Source organism: Antedon mediterranea, chromosome 3 (assembly GCF_964355755.1).
Source record: "Antedon mediterranea chromosome 3, ecAntMedi1.1, whole genome shotgun sequence".
Taxonomy (NCBI): domain Eukaryota; kingdom Metazoa; phylum Echinodermata; class Crinoidea; order Comatulida; family Antedonidae; genus Antedon; species Antedon mediterranea.
Window position 1 is genome coordinate 31,293,164 of NC_092672.1, and position 24,803 is coordinate 31,317,966.

At 35.4% G+C, this 24,803-nt stretch overlaps 4 protein-coding genes across 4 annotated transcripts; 2 read left to right on the top strand and 2 right to left on the bottom strand.

The window, feature by feature from the left end:
• The first annotated feature begins 97 nt into the window (after window positions 1-97).
• On the top strand, window positions 98-2,611 carry LOC140043855 (EF-hand domain-containing protein D2-like). The gene is made up of 4 exons (XM_072088332.1): window positions 98-347; window positions 712-859; window positions 1,935-2,090; window positions 2,194-2,611. Exons 1-4 carry the CDS (start codon window positions 169-171, stop codon window positions 2,347-2,349), a joined length of 639 nt encoding a protein of 212 aa, XP_071944433.1. The 5' UTR covers window positions 98-168; the 3' UTR covers window positions 2,350-2,611.
• Window positions 2,612-3,275: 664 nt separating this feature from the next.
• LOC140045210 (eukaryotic translation initiation factor 5A-1-like) lies at window positions 3,276-11,704 on the bottom strand. Its single transcript, XM_072090024.1, has 5 exons — window positions 11,650-11,704; window positions 10,502-10,667; window positions 8,565-8,669; window positions 5,058-5,189; window positions 3,276-4,906 (listed from the first exon to the last, which is right to left on the bottom strand). Exons 2-5 carry the CDS (start codon window positions 10,652-10,654, stop codon window positions 4,844-4,846), a joined length of 453 nt encoding a protein of 150 aa, XP_071946125.1. The 5' UTR covers window positions 10,655-10,667; window positions 11,650-11,704; the 3' UTR covers window positions 3,276-4,843.
• An 850-nt stretch (window positions 11,705-12,554) lies between these two features.
• LOC140045213 (uncharacterized) lies at window positions 12,555-17,005 on the top strand. The gene is made up of 6 exons (XM_072090031.1): window positions 12,555-12,711; window positions 13,980-14,043; window positions 14,653-14,686; window positions 14,945-15,331; window positions 15,568-15,825; window positions 16,260-17,005. The coding sequence occupies exons 1-6, from the start codon at window positions 12,651-12,653 to the stop codon at window positions 16,350-16,352; spliced, it is 897 nt and encodes a 298-aa protein (XP_071946132.1). The 5' UTR covers window positions 12,555-12,650; the 3' UTR covers window positions 16,353-17,005.
• A 43-nt stretch (window positions 17,006-17,048) lies between these two features.
• LOC140045215 (peptidyl-prolyl cis-trans isomerase H-like) lies at window positions 17,049-24,736 on the bottom strand. The gene is made up of 6 exons (XM_072090032.1): window positions 24,552-24,736; window positions 22,947-23,035; window positions 20,980-21,067; window positions 20,050-20,142; window positions 19,042-19,170; window positions 17,049-18,468 (listed from the first exon to the last, which is right to left on the bottom strand). The coding sequence occupies exons 1-6, from the start codon at window positions 24,618-24,620 to the stop codon at window positions 18,400-18,402; spliced, it is 537 nt and encodes a 178-aa protein (XP_071946133.1). The 5' UTR covers window positions 24,621-24,736; the 3' UTR covers window positions 17,049-18,399.
• Window positions 24,737-24,803: the final 67 nt, after the last annotated feature.

Here is a 24,803-nt window from a genome sequence, read left to right on the forward strand (position 1 = left end):
CGTAGCGCGTTGGTGACGCGCATAGTAACGGTCGCGCGTTTCCTGTTGCCCTGGAGCTGCTGCTCCTGACAATAGCATAAAAACAAACGTCACCACACCCAGAACTAGAGTCGATCCACTAAGTACGATACATATCTATTCAATTTAATTGATTATTAATTCATCAGTATGGTTGATAATGATTTGGCTTCTCGTTTGCAAAAAAGATTAGACGTTGAATCTGGAAAAGAGATAGAAGAAAACAAACTAGAGTACAAGGACCCACATAAAGAGTTCGCACACCCGTATCCAGAATTCAGCGAGTTTACGCGCGAACAGTGTCAAGAATTTGAAGACATGTTTGCGCAGTAAGTATAAACGTAGGCTTACCCATCAAGTAGGTCTGCACCCCAATACCATTTCCAACTGTAATGTGATGTGCTTTGTTTAAATACTAGACTTATGAAGATTTCTATTTTCCGGAAACGTTAGCTTTGTTCTCTACTAGACTCTGCTGACTACTGACACGACAGATGACATTTCTTATTTCTTACAATAAGACCTTAATATAGAATAAGGCCTACTAAGAGTAGATGAACGTAAAAAGAACACTGCCGACGTGAAGTCATAACAGGAAAGTCACTCGTTCCTGGTCATATTGTCAGTACTTCTCTGTTAGGCTACCAGAAATGACTGTTATTATTATCATTCAAAGTGTTTATGTTTTTTTAGGTACAATAGCAATCACGATGACTATATTTGTTACGATGAGTTAAAATGCATGATGGAACTTCGCGGCGAGCCTATGACGCATTTGGAATTAAAGAAGTTGATAGCGGCGGTTGACGAAGATAAAGATGACAAACTTTGCTTCAGAGAAGTAAGCAAATCAGTTAATCCCATGGGCATATATTGGGGTTTAAAAGCATACGCATGTTACGTCACACTTTGTAATAACGTTGTCGCACTTTACCTGTCGCATGTGGTGTAGTGTCGAACTCACCTGTCACACTTTGAAACGTTGTCGCACTTTACCTGTTGCATGTGGTGTAGTGTCAAACTTTGTAACACCTGTCACACTTTGAAAAGTTGTTGCACTTTACCTGTGGCGTGTGGTGTAGTGTCGAACTTTGTAAAGTTGTCGCACTTTACCTGTCGCATGTGGTGCAGTGTCGAACTTTGTAACACCTGTCACACTTTGTAAAGTTGTCGCACTTTACCTGTCGCATGTGGTGTAGTGTCGAACTTTGTAACACCTGTCACACTTTGAAACGTTGTCGCACTTTACCTGTCGCATGTGGTGCAGTGTCGAACTTTGTAACACCTGTCACACTTTGTAAAGTTGTCGCACTTTACCAGTCGCATGTGGTGTAGTGTCGAACTTAGTAACACCTGTCACACTTTGAAACGTTGTCGCACTTTACCTGTCGCATGTGTGGTGTAGTGTCGAACTTTGTAACACCTGTCACACTTTGTAAAGTTGTCGCACTTAACCTGTCGCATGTGGTGTAGTGTCGAACTTTATAATACCTGTTACACTTTGTAATAAAGTTAATTTCTCAATATCAAGGGCGACAGCTCCTGAATAATTACAAAATGCGACACAGCAGTTTCATATTGTGATGGGTTTTTAAGCAGTGCGACAACTTTATTATAAATTTTGACGCGACAGCTTATATTATTAATATTACAAAGTGCGAGTTATATTACAAGGTGTGATGACGGAACATTACTAAATGCGACTTCTGCAATTATTAGGCCTACAAATACGTGCGACAACCTGAGACCAATTGCAATCGATCACCACGATTACTCACATTCAACATATTATTACATATTTGTAATCATAAATATAACTCAACTTGTGTATTTTGTTCTCGTCTGAAAAATGCGAAGGTCCTCTTGTACACTTGCGTTTTTGCGTATAACGGATTGATACCAATTTTTTTTCTCAGTTTATGTTGATGTGGAAGAAATGCCTAACAGGAGTATTACCAGAAGGTACGGGATTTGCAAAAATTGCCGCAACAAACAAAATGATACTGGCAAAGCCTGCAACCCATGCAGGTACGTCTGGAGTCGGAGGAGCAAAAGCTCTGTTTGAAACCAAGGTAAGTTCTCCATTGGTCTCAATATTTCAGTAACTTATTTCAGTTGAAGATTATTGTATGAAAGAGAGATGTCTTTCTAACTTGTTTTCTTTTTCCGTGCCAGCAAAAATCGCACGCGGATAGCGAGGACAATGCTGAAGAGATTCGTGCAGAACAACGGAAGGCTTACGCAAAGAAAAGAGCCGACAAGGCGGCGGCGGAAAAGGAAGCTCAAAGAAAGGCTGCATTTGCTGCCAGATCGGGCGCCTTTGGCAACTAAGTGATCACACTTCAACTTCTAGATGTAAGCTGAATTAATTGGGAAATTGTAAACGATTCAAATAAAGATTAAGCCGCACACTGATTGTAGCAGAGTCTTGGGAGTCGAGTAGGCCTAGGGAGTACAGTAGCACCAGCAGTGATTTAACATATTCACACTTCGTTTGCTTTGTTTTATACGGCGCGGTTTGATTCTAAAGCTTGTTTCCCACTGAAAATGCAACATAAGGACGTAAGCCGCCGCGCAAGCGAATTGACCAACCAAAAACGAAGATTATTCCAGCTGTTGCTTGTGATTGGTTAATTCGTTTGCGTTGCGGCTTGCGTTGCATCCTAGTGAGAACCAACCAAGCTTTAATGATTTCACAAATCATAGGATTATCCCAACTGTCGCTTGTCATTGGTTAATTCGCTTGTAGAATATAAGAATGTTTATCAAAGTTCTGCAAGCCATCTGTGTGGCTTATTATGGACTTCAGGTTTCAAACTCCATAACAAATCTCGATGTTTTTTTTAAAATACAGTAGATAGGCTTATTTACTCTTTAAAATAAACAAATAATTAATCTCCTTCCCATATATATATTCATTTCCGCCTAAAACGTCCAGAAAAAAAATGTGCACGCCGGCCGATTGTTTGCTTAGAAACTGGCACTTTATTTTTTGTCTTTTGAGACGACATGCAGTTAGTAGAGCAACTAAGCAGGGAAAAATTTCATCTTAAAATTTCGTTTAGCAATATTGCTAATAAAACTGATGTTTGAATCGAGAAACATAGTTTTCTATAGTATATTTTGCTACACAATTGTAGAAATGTGTAGCAAGAAGGTTGTTTTGTATAGCTTTTTGCTATGCTACACTGGCAAAATTATTCCCTGCTAAGGCAGAAATTTAGGAGTCGAAAAATAAAGAAATGTCAACAAAGGTAGACTTATCTGCATCTAAACTTTATTAGCACAAAAAACAATCTTTAGAAAGTTCCAATGCCTTTTGACTTTTTTTATATATATAATGTACCATGCAAATACAGTAGCGCAAACTACTCCAGTTGGAAAACAATGAATTCCAACAAGACACATGCTTGCTGACTCTTTGCAATAAACCGTATATATAAAGCCTTTTTAGATAAAGACTGATAAAGACACGTTAAATGTTATTAGGTATCGTTCGTTCGTTTTGCATCCAGCAACACCAAACTACAAAACAGTCGCAACATTGTGTCTGCACATGCCCACAAGTTCTACCTGCATACATGTGTTTTATTTCAACAGTCTAACTTGGTGTTGCACAATGCAAATGTCGCTATTGGCATAAGATCACGAAAGGCTCTGGTTACAGTAAGTGGGGACAAGCTTTGCATTTTAAAGCTTTGTATTTATTAAAAAATTTAAAAAGGGCATCTCTATACGTTGGTTATAGGTTAGATTTTTAAGAATTACAGTATTAATTCCCTGTCAAGTAATCAAATATTTACGCTTATGTTACAAAGTGGTGGCCTTATCTTTATTCTGAGGGATAGAATATCATGATTTCATTATGGGGATCAACAGAGTTTAACGCCAAATGGAGATCGTGACAAGTATAACTGTATGTTGCTATTTTCAAATTGAAGGCTTTCTGTCCAAAAAAAAAAAAGGGGGAGGGGGTTGGTGGTGTGGAACAAAAATCAAAATCACTTTCAATACATACCAATACTCAGCAATTCCTTACTGTCTCATTCATTAGCATTATGTCGATAAGTACCTTTCCCACTGATCACAAATATTAAATCAAGATTAAAATCATTATCGTTGACTTTCTTACCAGCTCACGTCTCTAGTTAATCAACTGAACCGGAAGTAGGAAGCTTACGTACAACGACTTTTTAACGGCAGTAGGGCCGGTCTTACTTATTTTTTTATATTCAAGTAAATATATAACCCTTTGAAATTATATTTACCCTTCTAAAATGATAATAATAAACAGGTACGTGACTATTCTAGAAATTTGCATCGGACAAAAGACAATAGCAGTCACTGGTATATAATAAGGACATCTACTGTACATCTATAACCTACTTCATAATCAGTTTAAACAATTATATTTCTTATTTTTATCAGTAACAAATTAAATAAATCATGGCACACTATAAAGGCTTCAGTATCCAAAGCCATTTACAAATCAGCATTTTACACAAAACACCAAGAGAAAAAAATAACACAATGTTTTTGAAATAATATCTCTCATGTTGATCCATGTTTTTTAGCAAATAAATTCCAGTTTAAAAAAAAGTTACAACAGAAAAAAATCGTTCATCTGCTTTAAAAAAGAGAGTAAGTAACAATATTTAGTCAATGTCTGGAAGATTAAATAAAATTTCTCAGACATTATCTAAAAAATGAGCTGTTTTTTTTTTTATTATTTAGCATCCTTCCACTTGGTAATTCTGGTCCCTTATACTGCCCTCTCTAGACCAATTAACACATCAACAGTCGGTAGCCTTAACATTCCAGTACTTTAGGCTGATGAAGTTTTGACGCCCACAGCCTTCTCCTCACCCATCGCCTTAAGGATGGTAACCTAAAAAACGTCAAATACCAAATTTACTGCAGGCTAGCAAAATGGTGTGTGGGTAAGAAAATTGGCTTATGTTGGGCCGGCTTGTAAAACTAGGCCAGTGGATTATTTCATGTGAAAAGAATTATAAATAGTATATTGAATGCCAACTCACCAAAATTGTTTCGTCATTTTCGAACTTGGTGTTAATTTCCTTACCAATTTCATTTTCTGGTAGTTTGATGTCCTCGCGAACATCTCCACCATCATCCATAAGAGATAAATAACCCTCATCTATATTGGTCAGCTGAAAAATCATGTAAAACCTTAATCAAACATCTAAAATTGATTATAAATATTCTTTTATAGAATGTGCAATAGTACCCAGTCAGTACTGGAAAAACAATAGTACCCAGTCAGTACTAGAAAAACAATAGTACCCAGTCAGTACTGGAAAAACAATAGTACCTAGTCAGTACTGGAAAAACAATAGTACCCAGTCAGTACTGGAAAAACAATAGTACCCAGTCAGTATTGGAAAAACAATAGTACCCAGTCAGTACTGGAAAAACAATAGTACCTAGTCAGTACTGGAAAAACAATAGTACCCAGTCAGTACTGGAAAAACAATAGTACCCAGTCAGTACTGGAAAAACAATAGTACCTAGTCAGTACTGGAAAAACAATAGTACCCAGTCAGTACTGGAAAAACAATAGTACCCAGTCAGTATTGGAAAAACAATAGTACCCAGTCAGTACTGGAAAAACAATAGTACCTAGTCAGTACTGGAAAAACAATAGTACACAGTCAGTACTGGAAAAACAATAGTACCCAGTCAGTACTGGAAAAACAATAGTACCCAGTCAGTACTGGAAAAACAATAGTACCCAGTCAGTACTGGAAAAACAATAGTACCCAGTCAGTACTGGAAAAACAATAGTACCCAGTCAGTACTGGAAAAACAATAGTACCCAGTCAGTACTGGAAAAACAATAGTACCCAGTCAGTACTGGAAAAACAATAGTACCCAGTCAGTACTGGAAAAACAATAGTACCCAGTCAGTACTGGAAAAACAATAGTACCCAGTCAGTACTGGAAAAACAATAGTACCCAGTCAGTACTGGAAAAACAATAGTACCCAGTCAGTACTGGAAAAACAATAGTACCCAGTCAGTACTGGAGAAACAATAGTACCCAGTCAGTACTGGAAAAACAATAGTACCCAGTCAGTACTGGAAAAACAATAGTACCCAGTCAGTACTGGAAAAACAATAGTACCCAGTCAGTACTGGAAAAACAATAGTACCCAGTCAGTATTGGAAAAACAATAGTACCCAGTCAGTACTGGAAAAACAATAGTACCTAGTCAGTACTGGAAAAACAATAGTACCCAGTCAGTACTGGAAAAACAATAGTACCCAGTCAGTACTGGAAAAACAATAGTACCCAGTCAGTACTGGAAAAACAATAGTACCCAGTCAGTACTGGAAAAACAATAGTACCCAGTCAGTACTGGAAAAACAATAGTACCCAGTCAGTACTGGAAAAACAATAGTACCCAGTCAGTACTGGAAAAACAATAGTACCCAGTCAGTACTGGAAAAACAATAGTACCCAGTCAGTACTGGAAAAACAATAGTACCCAGTCAGTATTGGAAAAACAATAGTACCTAGTCAGTACTGGAAAAACAATAGTACCCAGTCAGTACTGGAAAAACAATAGTACCCAGTCAGTACTGGAAAAACAATAGTACCTAGTCAGTACTGGAAAAACAATAGTACCCAGTCAGTACTGGAAAAACAATAGTACCCAGTCAGTACTGGAAAAACAATAGTACCCAGTCAGTACTGGAAAAACAATAGTACCCAGTCAGTACTGGAAAAACAATAGTACCTAGTCAGTACTGGAAAAACAATAGTACCCAGTCAGTACTGGAAAAACAATAGTACCCAGTCAGTACTGGAAAAACAATAGTACCCAGTCAGTACTGGAAAAACAATAGTACCTAGTCAGTACTGGAAAAACAATAGTACCCAGTCAGTACTGGAAAAACAATAGTACCCAGTCAGTACTGGAAAAACAATAGTACCTAGTCAGTACTGGAAAAACAATAGTACCCAGTCAGTACTGGAAAAACAATAGTACCCAGTCAGTACTGGAAAAACAATAGTACCCAGTCAGTACTGGAAAAACAATAGTACCCAGTCAGTACTGGAAAAACAATAGTACCTAGTCAGTACTGGAAAAACAATAGTACCCAGTCAGTACTGGAAAAACAATAGTACCCAGTCAGTACTGGAAAAACAATAGTACCTAGTCAGTACTGGAAAAACAAAAGTACCTAGTCAGTACTGGAAAAACAATAGTACCCAGTCAGTACTGGAAAAACAATAGTACCCAGTCAGTACTGGAAAAACAATAGTACCCAGTCAGTACTGGAAAAACAATAGTACCCAGTCAGTACTGGAAAAACAATAGTACCTAGTCCAGAGGTCCAAAGTTCCCCAAAATTTTTAATGCAGATCCTCGCCTATCCGAAAATTGGTTATTTCCCCCGAAAATCTGGACGATTTAGCCTAGAGATTTGTCATCTAAATTAACACTCCTGGTCCTGTTGATAATGACGATCGGTATTTAAACAAAAGCATTTATTAGGAATTTGTTTTACAAATTAACAGCCATCCATCAACTGCCAAGCCAATTACACATGTGACATTGTATTGTAGTTGTATTAATGTCACATGCAACCCACTTAATAATATATTAGCTGAAATAGCGCCCTCTATATTATTTTAATTATTATAGGAAGCCCTCTATTGTTTACCCAAAATGTTTTCAACTTGGGGCCTCTGCCTGTCAGTATTGGAAAAACCATAGTACCCAGTCAGTACAGTGTACTGGAAAACAATAGTACCAAAGAATTCATAACATTCAACGCCAATTCAAAATACAGTATCGGAAATAAAGTGTTAAAAGGCCATTTCACATCATAGAGAAGTGCACTCTCCAAACTAGAAAGGCAAAACTATTAATATACCCATACTATAGAGGTCTCTGTACTAATATACCCATACTATAGAGGTCTCTGTACTAATATACCCATACTATAGAGGTCTCTGTACTAATATACCCATACTATAGAGGTCTCTGTACTAATATACCCATACTATAGAGGTCTCTGTACTAATATACCCATACTATAGAGGTCTCTGTACTAATATACCCATACTATAGAGGTCTCTGTACTAATATACCCATACTATAGAGGTCTCTGTACTAATATACCCATACTATAGAGGTCTCTGTACTAATATACCCATACTATAGAGGTCTCTGTACTAATATACCCATACTATAGAGGTCTCTGTACTAATATACCCATACTATAGAGGTCTCTGTACTTGAATAATACATTATTAATACAAAATATAGTAAAATTCAGTCTTTTCAAAACTAAAATTATACAATTTCTCAATGATGATCAACTACACAAATAAACTAATTAATCAAAGTAGTCTTGCATAATTTTTTTTATTTGAAAACACTTATTATAATCAAATATAGACCTTCATGGTTCACAATGGCGCCACTCGTTTTTTCTTTTTCTATCCTACAATGCCTTTCGAAATTGTTACACTTTTCGGACGAACAGGAGATTAAGTTCTTTGAGAGTACTCACCTGATAGTCCACACGCGAGACATGTGGAACATTCATGTTATGGGTTGATGGACAAATATCCTCATATTTCTTGTTTGTGAAAATATCAAGAGCAACCAGATGAACCTGTGATGGATATAGAAAATATGTCAATTGGAAAGGTACAATTTACAAGTGTTATGTGTTAGTACAGTAGAACCTTCATTTTACGTACAGTAAAACAAGAGATTCGTAAAATCCAGGTTGACCTTAAATTGACCCCAAATACGTAGAGATCGTAGCTATAAGGGCTACCGTGTTTGCCTAGGCCTACTTTACTGTATTGTACATCATGCAGGTGGTCACTAGCTAGGCCCAAGATGCGAGGCCTAACTAGAAAAGTACAGTATATATAGCCTGTACGTTTAATAACAATGTTCTTGTATTTTCTATCAATAAAAACAATTGCTGCTGTAGGGGGACTGCAGGGCATCACGTATGTAAAACCCAGGAGAGCAACAAATCGCTCTCCTCAAATCACCGAGGAGAGCAATTCGCTCTCCTTGCAAAAATTTTAAATCGCTCTCCTCAAATATTTATGTTGAAGTTGAAGGATGGTCGCCCCCCCCCCCCCCCCCCGGGCACAACAAATGTATACTGTACCTCTCCCCTAAAATCCCCCACACCCACCTTTACACACAATATTTTCCGTGGGGATCGTATTATTCTACAGTACAAAAAACTCAAGCCAATTTTTTTTTATGGCCTGCCTGGGTAGATTGGGTTTCAGGAGCCTGGAGAATCCTGTCCTGGCCAACTATATATGCCTTTTTAGCCTAGCTTTTCTAGCCTAGCTTGTTGGCCTAGAAATCAGACAGAAAACCTGAAAAGTATTTACCTGCAATTCATAAATTATACAATTCTAACATGCAACAGCCATTAAAATATTGATAATAAGTTACAAAGTGTCATTTTAAAATAATTAAGAAAGATATTTGATCGTGTTTACATGTGTCACACATGGGCGCACGCACAAAATAGGGGAGGGCTGAGAGAGCTTCTAGAAGATGCTGACGTCACACATCAGCACGTGTTTTGAGGAGGATTTGAGTGACCAAAATTGGTTAGAACTTTCGAAGAAATAATCCATCTTCAAAATGACATAATTAAAGCAACCAGCAGCTAAGCTTTTTTAAATAATAAACATTATATTTAGGCCTCCTATATTAATGTTTCCTTTTAAAATTAAATATATTTTATTAACTCGTTCCATAAAAACATAAAGGGAAAAATTATTGGTTGGGACATGATCTTCCTGTAAAGGAGGTGTTTCTATGACACCGTACTGGTTGCACTATGAGGCGATGAAGTAAACTCGCCCTTGGAATGCACGCAGGCAGGGGAATCCCCTTTGTTGGTACCTCGCACTGTGAGATGGAGCGCGATGAATTGCTCTCCTTTTCGAAGGTTGTTGATTGCGATCGCGCTCGCGATCCTTAAAAACGAGGGACTGCCATTAGGCTTGTAGCTTTATAACTTAGCTTATATATTATTAGCCTAGGCCTAGATTGGTTTTAACTTTTAAAAATCCACGTGTTTTTAGGCCTCTTGACAGAAAAATCAACACTGTCTAAAGCTAGGCTCTATTTTGAAAATTAAGGAGCGCGATAAATTGCTCTCCTCGAAGCCTGTTGAGGAGCGCGGAGGAGCGCGGTCGCGCAGGCGCTCCTTATAAATGATGCCCTGGGACTGCATGTGTGTGTAGCTTGTCTCACATTAGGTTTATTAGAATTAACTTGCGTTTCATACTGTGCATAGTATTCAATTTGTTTGTTTACGACATGCATTAAATACATAATTTATACAGTTTGCTTGCAAGTGTAAACAGACATTCTTGAATGTTTCTAAAATTGTTAACCTTACATGTTTAATTTCTCTCTGGAGAGAGGATGTTAAATAATTCAATTCACTTAATTTACCTTAGCGTGACCATGCTTTCCGGTTTTAGAAGTAGACATCTCCACAATTTTGCATGGCCGCCCCTTGATCACTACATAACCATTTTTGCGAAGGGAAGAACACTGGGCTGGGAATGTTTTAGAGGCACCCGAATCGGTCTCATACTCACTCATTTTCAATCAAAATCTACAAAAAAAAATTAAAATGATATTTAATTTTATTTGTTTCACCATTGAAATCCAACCAACTGATACCCACAGCATGGTCATTTTTCCAATAATTTGCCGTTATTCATAGTGCATTGTTGTCCATCAATAAATTTTAAAATGGGTGCGTCATTGTCACGTAAAGGTAAGTGACTTCTCTATCATGGTATACATAGTATGACCCACATCGAACAAATGACGCACCTCCCACATGTATAGAGCATCATACAATACAATTTGCATTACAAGGGTTATGCTTATGAATAAAAAAAAGGGAGGAATTTCTTTTATGAAGGGGGAGCGGAGATGAAATAACAGAAAGCTTCCTCGATTAATTGAAATAAATTACCAAACCATGCAAAATAGTTCTAGGCCTATACTATAGTATAGTCCTAACTAAATATTAACATCTAAAAACACAATTCTTTCAATAGAAATTACAGGCCTATAATCACTTAACATATTGGAAAATAATAATAATAATATTGCAGTCACTACTGTAACTAAACTGCGTGCCTTTATTTGTCAGTTAATTTTAGAAACAATTTTTTATTACGAGTCAACAGATGTCTGCAGCAAAAAAAATCTAGTAAATTGTTATGTTAAGGAACATGTAGCCCTCTCTCTAGGTAGCACTACTAGACTGGAGGCTGGCTGGCTGGCTAGCTGGCTAGCCTGCTGTTGTTGCAGAGGCGACAGGTCACTCAGTACACGTTTTGCCACGGTTTGGCTGATAGTACTACATCACAACTGCACTGATCATGAGAAGATGGCAGCCGTGGTGCGGTGACAAATCATATTATCGAGATCGCAAACCACCGTCGATTATTAGCAGGCAATCGAGACAGAACAAAAATCATAATTATTCAACGGCATTGTAATTTATGAAATTAGATACAAAATGTAAATTAGTACTAGTGTTATACATATCCTGCCCAAAATAAACTACATTTTATACTCACGTGCGATGAACTTTTTAGTGGATGTGGAAAAGAGGGAGAGCTGAGGTTATGTAGCGCGCATGCGTATAGTTAAAATTTGGGTATCGAAATGTATCAATTCGTATACCCCTACCTATATATCCTCTTATATATACAAAACTTTACAAAACAATGCAAAACAAATGATTATTCGGTTCCTTCAAGTTTTAATATAAACACAGCTCTAATAATAAATAAATAAGTGCTAACAAATATTGTGCTATACACGCACACGGACTGCACACAGTTTTTAGAGAAAAAAAGGAAAAGAAAATAGGCTAGTATAGGAGGCTACTAGGCCTACTACTACTTCTAGGCCTCTATCTAGCCTATAATAATCCTAGCTAGGCCTATCTAGCCTATGTACAGTTATTATTGAATATTATAGGCCATGGTAGAGAAAGAAAGAAATTAGAAATGAATTGGGGGTGCCCATAACTATAAACTCAATAACTGTAAAATAAAAAGTTAGAATTGTACAGTAGCTCTGTCTACACTCTATCAAATTAGTTTGACCAAAAAGTGTGATGTGACCAAATATGGTAGTGATATGCCCAAATATAGTTAACGATATGACATCATCATGTCCATATGATCTCTGCATGCTGTACACATCACATTTTTTTGTCACCGCGAAATGTTTGATGTGTGTGTAGAGAGTGCAGGCTTTAGATATCTTGATTTTTTTTATAGTAATAATTAAGTAATGTATTGCCTTTATTAGAATAAATGATTATAGATAATATTAGAAGAGTTTTATAATTCTTATATAATTTCTTATTATTATGATTCTTTACTATCATCATATTTATATTATTAGCCACACAATCATAGCCTCTTGTTAAAACGTATAATGTTGGTGGCGCACTTACAATTTAGAGAAAGCGTCTAAATATCCCAGAATGCACTTAGTCATGCAGCATAAAGAACAACGCTGTGGAAAAGAGTGGAGTTTATAACATCTAGAATTAACATCTCAAACAATGTCTGAGGGCCAGGAACATCATATTGAGACCGAAGAGGCCCCAGAAAAAAAGGTCGTCGGTATGTACAATTCAAAATTTCTAATTTATAAGTTATACAAAATATTAAATTATTGATTTTAATGTTAGGCTGTCTTGAATTGTTGGCCGTGGTGCTCTCGCGAACGACTCGGTTTAGTTCGTCAACACGTCGGCAGCGAATCGATCGCGGATTGGCTCTGGCACTCGTCGAAAACAATTTTAGCTTTTATTGGGGTTTTATTTTACAGTAAGAAATCATTAATTTGATTATACTGTATTAGTCTTTTTAAGTACATTATTATTATTAGTTTATAGTAACCATTTCTAAAATTTATTATTTGGTTGATAAATAATCGGCATCATCATCAGAAAATACAGTCATCAGAAATGCCAAGCATTCTTTCATCTACTTTGCTGCATGCTGCAACAGCAAAACTATTTTGGTTTTTTGTCGACCAATTGATTGACTGAATTTACATTTGTCCATCCATGTTTGGTCTTCCAACAATTATTTATAATTCATTATTAATAATAAATGAAAATCATTAATGTTATTAACAACATTAAAGTTGAATTTGTTTATAAATTATAAAATCCATTTATTTATTTATCAAAATATTATCTCAGCATGTTTTTAAAAATATTTATTTTACATATTGTTTATGTTTCATTTAAGGAAATATTACATTTAATGTTAAAATTTCAATAAAATAGTAGCTATCAATGTTCAATACCCAGTAAAAATATTTTTGTTTTAATTTCTTTGTTTATTTAGGGCCTAGTTTCTTACATTTTTATGTATTTTTTCTAGCTTTAAGATGAATTTAATAAGATAATGGAAACCATAAGTTCAAAATTATAATTTAAAAATTCTATAAATTGGCTAGAGGGTGAACTCATAATGTTATAGTTCAAAAAGTAGAGGGTGAACCACACAATGGTGGCTGCAAACGACCATTCACCACGCAGTCCCTCACAATGCCTGCACGTGCAATGCTAGAGTTGGACTTTACGAAACACTTCCCTCCCCTCATATTTCATAAAATCCCTGTAACGCGAGACTAAGAAATTACTTTTCTTTTCATTGTGATTAACAATATGAGTATATAATATAAGGAGTTCACTGCTTTATATACTAAATAATATTTATGGCAGCCATTTCGAGCGGACCCCCTCCTGTTGGAATCACCTCTTGTGACTATAGTGGACGATCTAGTACTTATATGCTTACACGCGTAGTATGATCTATGAAAATAACCTTAAAGTTCAGAGTTCAAAGTAACCGATAAAAATATATTTCTTTTACAGCCACCAAAGTCTCTGGAACCGTAAAATGGTTTAATGTCAAGAATGGATATGGTTTTATCAACAGGTAAGTTTAGTCACATAAAACCGCTCGGTTTCATTGAAAATCTGCTTTTAATTTTAATGCATTCAATATTCGCGAATCAATACTATATTTGCATGGTGTTCACATTCTGCATAGGTGCCATTGTGGAATATGGAAAGTCTGTTGGACTTTGAGTGTTTTCATTGTTCATATATTATTGATTGTTCCTAACAACCTATTGTGTTGAATACTATCTTTAAACGGGTTGTCACCTTGTTTTATTTTGTTTAGTAGTTTTGTAAGTATAGAAATACTGTATTAAATTCAAAATATTACTTGAATTTAGGTTACATGTTTAATTTGACCAGTTTAAAAAATATTAGTCAACTGGAGGAATAATATATCTATAGAGGGCAGTAAAGTAATATTATATTTGGTTAAAGATGTCCCCCAAAAACATGAAAAATTAGGATTAATTTAACGTTAGTCACTTCTATAAAAAAAAATTTGAAAATACAAAATAAACAAATACATTTAACCAAAAAGCTTGACTATTTCTTTGCGCTTTTTTTTCAGCTAAAGCTAAATAAAAATTTTTTTTTCGATCCACTTTTTGGTCAAAATTGGTAACTATTATTTTTTTTCCAACAGAGATGATAATAAAGAAGATGTTTTTGTACATCAGGTAAGTTGAGAAAATGTTGATTTTTAACTTTATTGAATGTATTGTAGGTAACCCCCTACTTGTCTTGAAAGATGCATATGAGTATTATTTTGTACCTGGGACCTACGGTTCATATGACTTCTAGAACCATGGAACGAATGAGCCTTGAACCCATGCCATGAGACTACGGTTTCACTTTAACCGCTCGGCTACTCCTTGGATTCTACAGTATTTACCCTGATAGTTATAATTAACATTTTCAACAATGTTACTTTATAGACTGCAATTAAAAAAAACAACCCAAAGAAATATCTACGCAGTGTAGGAGATGGCGAGGCTGTAGAATTTGACGTTGTAGAGGGCGACAAAGGCACAGAGGCTGCCAACGTCACAGGGCCAGATGGTGCCCCTGTCGAGGGCAGTAAGTATGCTGCTGAGAGACGTAACTTCCGCCGGCGGTATTACCGTAGACGGCGCCCACAGAAGGAGAATGGAGAGGTGGGCGAAGGAAGCGCAGGTGAGGGTGAAACATCCGAAGGAGGTGGAGATGGTGAGAAAAAGAATGTCCGCAGAAGAGGACGAGGTGGTGGAAGGTATCGCGGAGGAGGATACCGCAGATATCGTGGTCCACCTCGTAACCGCTCCGAAGATGATGACGATAAGGAGGTAGGGTAGCCTATATTTTCACCATTCTTTCCATATACCACTTCTTTACTTGTACTGTAGTAAGTTAATAATATCATTAATTTGTAATGGACAATTTTTGTTAACATGCCTGTTATACAGTCCTGGATCCAAATCCTTGTATGAGTTTGTTTCCTATCCTATGATTGACCAGGATAGGATGTAAATAATAATAAACTAACTAAAAAAACCACCAATAAAAATATTTGTTTCTATAGAATCGAGAAGAGGGCGAGGATAGAGATAACCAATCTGAGCAAAGACCTCGCCGAGGTGGGTACAGAGGTGGTCGTGGTGGCCGAGGTGGTGGTAGAAATCGCAGATACCGAGGACCACCGCGTAACGATGGTGAATTGGCTGATGGTGATGAGGAAAATCGGGCCCCTGCTGACGGTGAGAAGCGTGGACGGCGCCGAAGATTCCGTCGTCGACGTGGACCTCCAAGAGAAAGCAATGAACAGAAGGAGGGGGATGAGGTATGTTACTATCAAATCTCTGTCATCGTTTAAATATCTCTAACTTGGCTGAATGTGGACATTACAATGTCCGTTAGCCTTTATCAAGAATAATACAATTATTTAGACTAGTACATTGTCAACACATACATGTGATGTTGTTTGATTCTAAATTTAGAGCATGTTTTATGCAATTTAAACTTTTTCATTAAAGGCCAATGTACACAGACGGACAGTGACGGTAATACAAATATAGAATTTATGTTATTCCTTATGACCATTTACACAAAGCATGGAGCGGACGGTTTCCGCTAAGGATACAGATTCTATGTGGGATAAGCTACGCGGTTTTCCGCTTACCGTCACTGCTGTAAATTGGCCTTAACTGTAATATTGTGGAATCGAAGCCATGAGAAGAAGTACAAATGTTCACTTAAATTGTTTTTATTTTGCAGGGAGGTCATGATGATACCACAATTACACCAGTGGCATCCGTGATTGAGCCCGACAGCAAGCCAATAGAAAATGGCGTGACTGCCAGTGAATAGGATGTTATAGCCCATCTTATGAGTAACATGTCACGAGGAATTATTAACAGTTACTCCGTACTACATGGTTAATTTAATACCAACATTATTTTAAAAAATCAATTTTACTTTTTTTCTGAGACGTTCTCCAATTTTTGAACAGAAAAGATAATAAAAAAAAATAGAAAAACTTGTAAAAAAAAATATAAGCAATAATTTCTACAATTCTTTTGTACTGAAAAACCAACAAATAAATTTCATGAATTCAAACTTTAGAAGTTACTAAATGAAAAAGGAATCTTTTTATACACATTACTTGCTCTTAAAAAGTTAATTTTCTCCATTTTTGTTTGTAAGACCTTTTTTTTTTGGAGTACAGAAATTAATAGTTCTAAAAGATAGAGCTGTTCTATATAAGAGTCTATCCCGGAATTCTTGTAGATGTTTTCGAATTAGAATTTAATTCTATAGTTATGTTTGATAACACATTAAATAGCTTGTCAAGTGATATTTCTTGTTCAGTTGACCACTTGCAAGATGGCTCTTTTTCATTTGCAAAAAGCTTTTCTGTTTCGTTCTGTTGATCTAATTAACATCTATACAATTGTTTACTAGTCAACATGTGCTCAGTAAGGGCGTGATGAATAACACCATTAAAGAAAAAATATTAGAAATGGTTTCGTTTTGTCTTTAATTTATTCGCACAAATACTACGTCACTCGCACTACCATTTTGTAATTTTCCAATACAAGAGCGAATAGCTGCGATTTTCATTCCCATTCGTGTCTGCTGACCTGTTCGATTCGCATTAGTGCTCATAAACGTGTCTTAACTCATTTCCGGAACTGTTTTTCGCTTAGTTTGAAACTATAGAGTGCTGACGTCACCACTGTACGTGGCGCTGCATGGTTGCTAGCCAACCAAAAAATGTGTTTAACCTGCCTGAGTGACTCTAATGTCACCAATGGTTTGAAATAGGCTTATTGAAGTAGTCATTTTAAATCTTAATAATTTTAAATAAAAACAAATTAAAAATTTCAAAAGATCATTAATTATTTGTTTTTAATCTATTTATTCTTCAACTACAGTTTAAGTTTAAAAAAATCAAGCTAAGATACATAATTTGATCGAAATACAGATTTATACAGTTTATCAACATAGTAGCATTGAATGCATTTTTTGGTTGGCTAGCAACCATGCAGTGCCACGTACCGTATTTATGTACATTTGTGGATATCATACTAGTGAATTTTGTTTTTTTAATGTAGTGAGTTTTCATTTTACCATGTTCCTTACTTACAGTTACACCGCAGAACTCTATAGTAGTAATTTCGCTGCATTTATAAAGGAAATTGGAAAATGCATAAGATGGAGGTTTCGATTCGTGTGAATAAAATTGCCTAGTGGTCAAGAGGCTTTAAATTAAAAGAAAACCGTACAATATACTTTCATCATTTTTATTAAAAATTGTTTGCAGGAACACATTCTGTTTTCTTGTTGGTAAAAGGGAACTATAGAGATTATTCCAATAGAAAACTTTACATTATCGTACTGAAGAAGATAATAGTGAGCTTTTGATGGTTAGGATACAGTAATTTATACAAAATATTAATCTGCGTATGCATATAAAACCTGTATACTCTGTTCGTTCTTATCGCAAATTTCCTTGGTTGATTTAACGTTCTCTGATGCGAAAGCTCCCTAATAAATACATGCACGGTTGACTTCCACGCAGTACTTTTATAAAGACATACATTTCGCGAAAAATTGTAATCTTGTTAATTAATGAACTACTATGTTAAGGCTAAACATTAGTGTCTCTTTGTTAAAAAACACAAAAACTCCATTTCCTGCGCGTAGTGTCTAGTCACTCGACTGACATCTGCATGGTTGTTGACTGTACCGAAAATCACGTTTGTGTAGGATACCATTTTAACATGAGAATTCAAACTGTAAATAGTGGACTCTCAAGAGAGTGCCGATCTTTATGATTAAGGTAAATAGTTCAATCCTCATCTGCTTGTAAGGTCTCCAAAATGTTCATATTCATTTGGTTGTCTGTTTTTTTTCACATCTCCCCGCATTGCGTAATTACTACAGGAATTTTCGGTCTGTTATTAGACCCAACAGGAATGTTCTGAAATTATTTAATTTATATAATTTGATTAATTATTATAAATAATTTAAAGCACTCAGAAAATGAGTGTAGTACTTGGTAAAATATATCAGTGAAATGTATATACAGAGAGAGAGGGGACTCATCATTATACAGAGGGCATGCTATATTTAATATTTCAGCAAGATACAGGTAAGTTAAATTTGTGACATCACTATTGCATCAATTTTCCTTGAAATCAATATATAACTGGACGATGAATTAAAAATTCTGGACGCTATCGTGCAAGCAAAGTACTCTATGTATTGTTTGAAGGTTTGCATAGCAAAATTAAATGTTGATATAAAGTTTGCGGTACACCACAGATAATAGTTCTGAAAAGAACTGTTGAGTTTCTCGACGTTTTGATCAATATGCTTTGATCTTTCTCCTCTAACTCCCAAGGACGATCAAAGCATATTGAAACTCATAAGAAACTCAACAGTTCTTTTCAGAACTAATATACGTGGTATACTGCAAACTTTATATCAACAAAGTACTATACTTTTACCAAGTAAATAATGATTAATCATTACACTACAAAAAGATACTTACCTCAATTTTTCTCATAACTAATAAGCCATCGATAACTTTGCCAAATACAACGTGTTTACTGTCAAGAAAATCACACTTTGCGCAAGTGATAAAGAACTGACACCCATTAGTACCAGGTCCGGAATTAGCCTAAGTAAATAAAAAGTAAACAAATCATAAGGTTCCGAATGAGTGGTGTTGTGGCTTGGTGGTTATGATGCTTGCCTACCAATCCAAGGGTCCTGGGTTCAAGTCCTGTCATGTCAGGTTTCTTTTTCTAATGACAATTTTAACTTCACTCCCAAAGATTTGTAATAAGACTTCGTTTATGTAAAGCATCTTGTGTAATATTTGTTTTATGAACAGGATTGCTACCTGAATAATGAATGAATTCACTTATGGTTATCCTCAGCAATTTGCCTAAATATATAAATTTCTAAATTTAATTTTTTTTTTTTAAACTTCAAGTCTGTTGGTTGCAAGGATATCTACAGAGAAGTTCGTTTTTTTACAAAATGGACAAAATCATCATAACTAGGTTACATTCTGTTTACCATCAATTCTCCTGCTGGCCTCTAGTTTGAATTTCGGGCAAAAGCGGGTTTGTTCAAACACTCAACCCCTCCCACTGACTAGGGTCCTGAAGTGTAGGGGTGGGTTTCAAAAGTTAGGGTACTGTTGGTGAAAAAAAACTATTTTATAATAATATAATATAAACACAACAGGCACAGAATATTAATTCTAAACCACTCAGTAAGTTCATACTGAAATTTAATCAATTTATTTAAAATGATAAAGATGAGGAAATCTGTGAGAATGAGAAAAGGTGCAGTCTCCATACCCACCACAATTTATTAATGTAATTGTGTTTTAAAATGTTTATTACTCTTATTCTATTGGGCGTCTAGAAAACTCAGATCTCAGATATATCTGAGTTTTCTAGATCTAGAAAACTCAGCTATATCGGAGATCTGAGTTTTCTAGATCTGAGTTTTCTAGACACCCTATTCTATTTTATAATATACAAACCATTGACAGAAGACCAGGGGAATCGTGCTTTAATTTAAAATTCTCATCTGCAAAAGAAGTGCCGTAGATACTGCTCATTCCTGTACCATCACCCTAGGTAAATAATAAAAAAATTAAAACAACATGAAACAAGTAACTTTAATTTTAGTTTTTATGTAGATACATAGACGGATCCAGTGGGGAAAGGGAAAGCCAGCCCAGGCAGCAATTTTTTTTCCGTACATAAGTTGGGGACCCTACCCTTTATGTGAAAGATAGCCGGACTACTTCCTAAATATAACTAAACCTAATCGTCTAAATAATCTCTCTCACTATAAAGTAAAAAGAAGTTGCTCATCATCACATAAACACTATGAGAGGAGGCAGCCTATATGAGTAATTACTCTTTGCCTCCTTATTTCACTAAGGTAAGCATCAATATTGTAAGCATCGGATTCGAACCCCATACATCGACATGCAAAGTTCATAGTCTAATCCACTTGACTAGACAGACAGCTCAACAGAAAGCATTTGTATTAGTAAATTGTTAGCTCCACACCTTATGGATATGATTAATAAATATTCATGTTTCAGTAATTACAATGCAAATGATAGGACCTAAGTGCAGAACAATGGAGATTCAGAGGGTAATTCCTGGTACCGTATCGGGCTAATGATTGCTTTTTAGGGTATTGAAATAAATCAAACAAAAACCAACTGTTTAACTATTGATAATGATTAACAAACTAGAAGACATTTTTGTTTAATACAGCATAACTTAACTTTTTTTTTAGGACACCCTATTAAATGGACAATTTTCTGTGAAATGAACAAGGGGCAATATATTATGTTTTAACACTTTGACTTATAGTCTCTATTCATGGGACACTCCTATTATGGCGACACTTTTGGGTTCGTGAGGTGTCCCTTAATAGAGGTTTTACTGTATACCTTGACAAAGTCACCGCCTTGTATCATGAAATCCTTTATAACTCGATGAAACGTTGCTTTTTTGTAGCCAATAGGAACTCCGTCTTTTCTATAAAAAAAAATCTAAAACTTTAAATCTTAATACCACCATGGTTCTATGTCAAAGGCCTTTTAGTTTTTTTAATAGCTTGTACCAAGTTATTTATCAAGAACTTGTACATTTAGTTTAATGTACAGAGGAAGAACACTTAAGCGTGGTTCCCACTAGCGACGCAACACAAGGACTCAACGCAACGCAAGTGAATTGACCAATCACAAGCGATGGCTTATTCGCTTGTGATTGCTAACTGTCTATAACTTCGCTTGTGATTGCTAACTGTCTTTAACTTCACTTGTTAAAACGCTTGCGTTGCGTTTACGTCCTTGCGTTACGTTCTAGTGGTAACCAAGCTTTAACGTCCAATCTGAAGAGCCGGACAATGAGAGTAATGCACATAAATAAGATGGTACAGACAGGTATTCAGTTTATGTTCATGTGACCAATTTTCTTTGTGAATACAGTTAATAAATAAAATACTGTATACGTCAATACTAATTCAATGGTACAGTATAAATATCAATGATCTTTTGGTTCCAAATTCTATTCCATTTGTGAAAATTCAAAATTTTTTCAAATTCAAATTCAAATATTCTTTATTCATCCTCTATCATGAAAATATACAACAACAAAATATGAGAACATAAAAAAGATGAAAAGGAAACACATAAAAACTCAAAAGAGCTTGATTAGTTGTGTCCCCCTATGTCCCTAACTAGCCTAAAAAACTAAAACATAAATAATAAAAAAGCTAAATCCTGCAACAAGTATAATTTTTAAAATTATTTGTAAAATGATAATAAATGTTCTTTAAACAATGATTTAAATATATATATTGATTTGGTACTTTGTAGTTCGTAATTCAAGTCATTCCACAATTTGGGTCCCACACATGACACAGTAAAACTAGTAGAAGTACGATTACGTTTTCTGAGTCTCATTTTGTCTTTAGATCTTGTATTATAATTATGGTAAGAACCATTTTTAATAAAGAGCGATGAAAAACGCACGTCCTGATTAGTAGTAACATTATACATGAAAAGCCCAATTTGGTACTTATTGATATTCGCAATTTTAAGAAGTTTAAATTTATAGAAACATTCAGTCATTGAATCATTAAACTTTGACCATGTTATAGCTCGTAATGCCCTTTTCTGGAGTTTAAATAACTCATCTAAATAACTTGGAAATGTGCTACACCATATTATGTTGCAATAATTTAATACTGGTTCAATGAGTGATTTGTATATTGTCCAGAGAGCATAGGTTGGTAAAAAATGTCTTACTTTATATAGTATGCCTACATATCGAGATATTTTCCTAGCTGTAACATTGATGTGGTTCTTATATGTGAGAAATTCATCAATATGTACTCCAAGGAATTTAGTCGATTTAACTCTATCTATTCTTTTATTGTTGACATAAATATTTACATTCTCTAAATTACTTGGATTTCGCTGATTGCGGAAAATTATGTAATTAGTTTTTTTAACGTTGATTGATAGTTTATTGCACATGAACCAATCCGAAACATTTTTTAGTTCACCATTAACTAGTTCTATGAGCGTATCCAAGTTTTCGTGAGATGCAGATATGTTTGTGTCGTCAGCAAATAAAACAAAAGATAACGAGTTTGAGCAATTAAATACATCGTTAATGTACAAAATAAAAAGTAGAGGCCCCAGAATTGAACCCTGTGGTACACCGCAATTTATATCCATCAAACACGAACTTGTGTTATCAATAGACGTAAATTGTTTCCTTCCACTAAAATAAAAATATATAAAATTGATATCACTGTACACAAATTAAATATAATTCACACGTCTTTGTAAATCATCCAATACTGTACAATAAGATTACATAATATTTAAATTACTAATATATTTACTTATGTTCTCCTGTACAAAATTGTCTGAAATTTTCTGCTGTTTTCGGTACGACATCTGCAAATAGCTCCATCTTCATACGGCCTATTTCCTGTAATTGAATTTTGAATAATTTAATATAGTCGAGTCGCATTTTATACACCGCGATATAATAATTAATATAGCTTAGTTATTTCTATGTCAAAGGCCTTTTAGTTTTGTGATTGCTAACTGTCTATAACTATTATATTATATTATATTATAGTTGCGGACTCTCCAGAAGGTGCAAAATTGGGCAGCTCGCTTGGTGATGTGTGCCAAGAAGTATGATCACGTCACACCATTGTTCAAAGAGTTAAATTGGCTACCCATGGAGTCACATGTTAAATTTAAGATCCTGCTGCTGGTGTTCCGATGCCTAAATAGTTGCGCTCCAAAATATCTCTCAGAATTGTTGACAGTCAAGAAGGGAAAGCGAGAACTAAGATCTAGTCATCAGGTGCTACTGGACATTCCAAGGAGCAAACATAGTTGGGGAGATCGGACTTTCAGTGTTGCTGGATCTAGGCTCTGGAACCACTTACCTTAAAGCCCCATTCCCTACGTTTTTTAGATCTAATTTAAGATCACAAACTATATTTAATGTAAAAATAATACTATATGGTCCTATTGCGATAACTTTTTTCGTCTTTAAACGGTTAAAAATGTGAAAAATAAATCGATTCTAATAATTATAGCGGCCCGCTATAAATCCCAAAATGCATTACGCGCGGATTGATATTTTTGTTTTTCACCTGTAATTCGCCCACGTTTCGATCGATCGTGAAGCCAAAACAAATGGAAGACTCCTAACTTTTCAGCGAAAATACCGGGTTTTCCCCAATTTGTATCAACGGAGTCTGGCAAAAATAGAAAGACAATTAATGCAGCAATTATACAACGTCAGGCTAGGTATATAGCTAGCGTACGATGTTCGTACGTTATCGATGTTTACCAGCTAGGCCTACAAAACTAAGCCTAGCTAGGCTAGGCCTAAGACCGTCCACGAGAGGTCGATCGCCGCGAGCTACTTAGGTAGTGCATTGTTTCTCACTTTTTATCATAATTTACCATAAAACGTACATTTAAGACAAGGAATGACATGGTTTAATGTTTTTAAAGTGATATATATGTATTAATTTCCAAAAAACGTCCAAAATTGCAGGGAAGGGGTCTTTAACATTAAACACACATCATTATTGAGTCACTTTAAGTCACTACTCAAAACTCACCTTTTCTGATTTTTTTTTTTACAGCGCCATGAGCAATGAATGTTGGAATGGCGCTATATAAATCGAACGATTGATTGATTGATTGATTCTTCTACTTAATAAACTTAGTCTTATAATATTCATAACGTTTTAATTTAAATTCCCAGCTAAGATTGAGTACTGTACTGTAAATAGACCGCGACCAAAAGTATTCGGTTACTGTGGTAGGGATTTCCATTCATCTTACGCGGCATTGTGCTGTGTTGTGTGTCTGTCTTATTGATCCTTACTACAATAAATATAGGCCTACTAGCTAGGCCTAGCTTAGGCCTTTTATTTTTTAATAATATAAGGTCTACTTTCAACTTTGTAACTTACTTGCCCACCGATTTCAATATCAACGAATACAACAGGATTGTCTGGATTTGAAGCTTGTACTTTCTGCATTTTCTTGGATGAAGTTTTAATGACAAATTCGTAATTCTATTGTTGTAACACCTTGCCTCCGACCCTTTATATTTAGCGCTTTGAATATTGATTTTTTGATTTTCACACATGGAGGATGTTTGAAGAAACAACAATCGACGAATCCAAAACGTTATAATAACCTCTGAACTATGACCGTGGAGA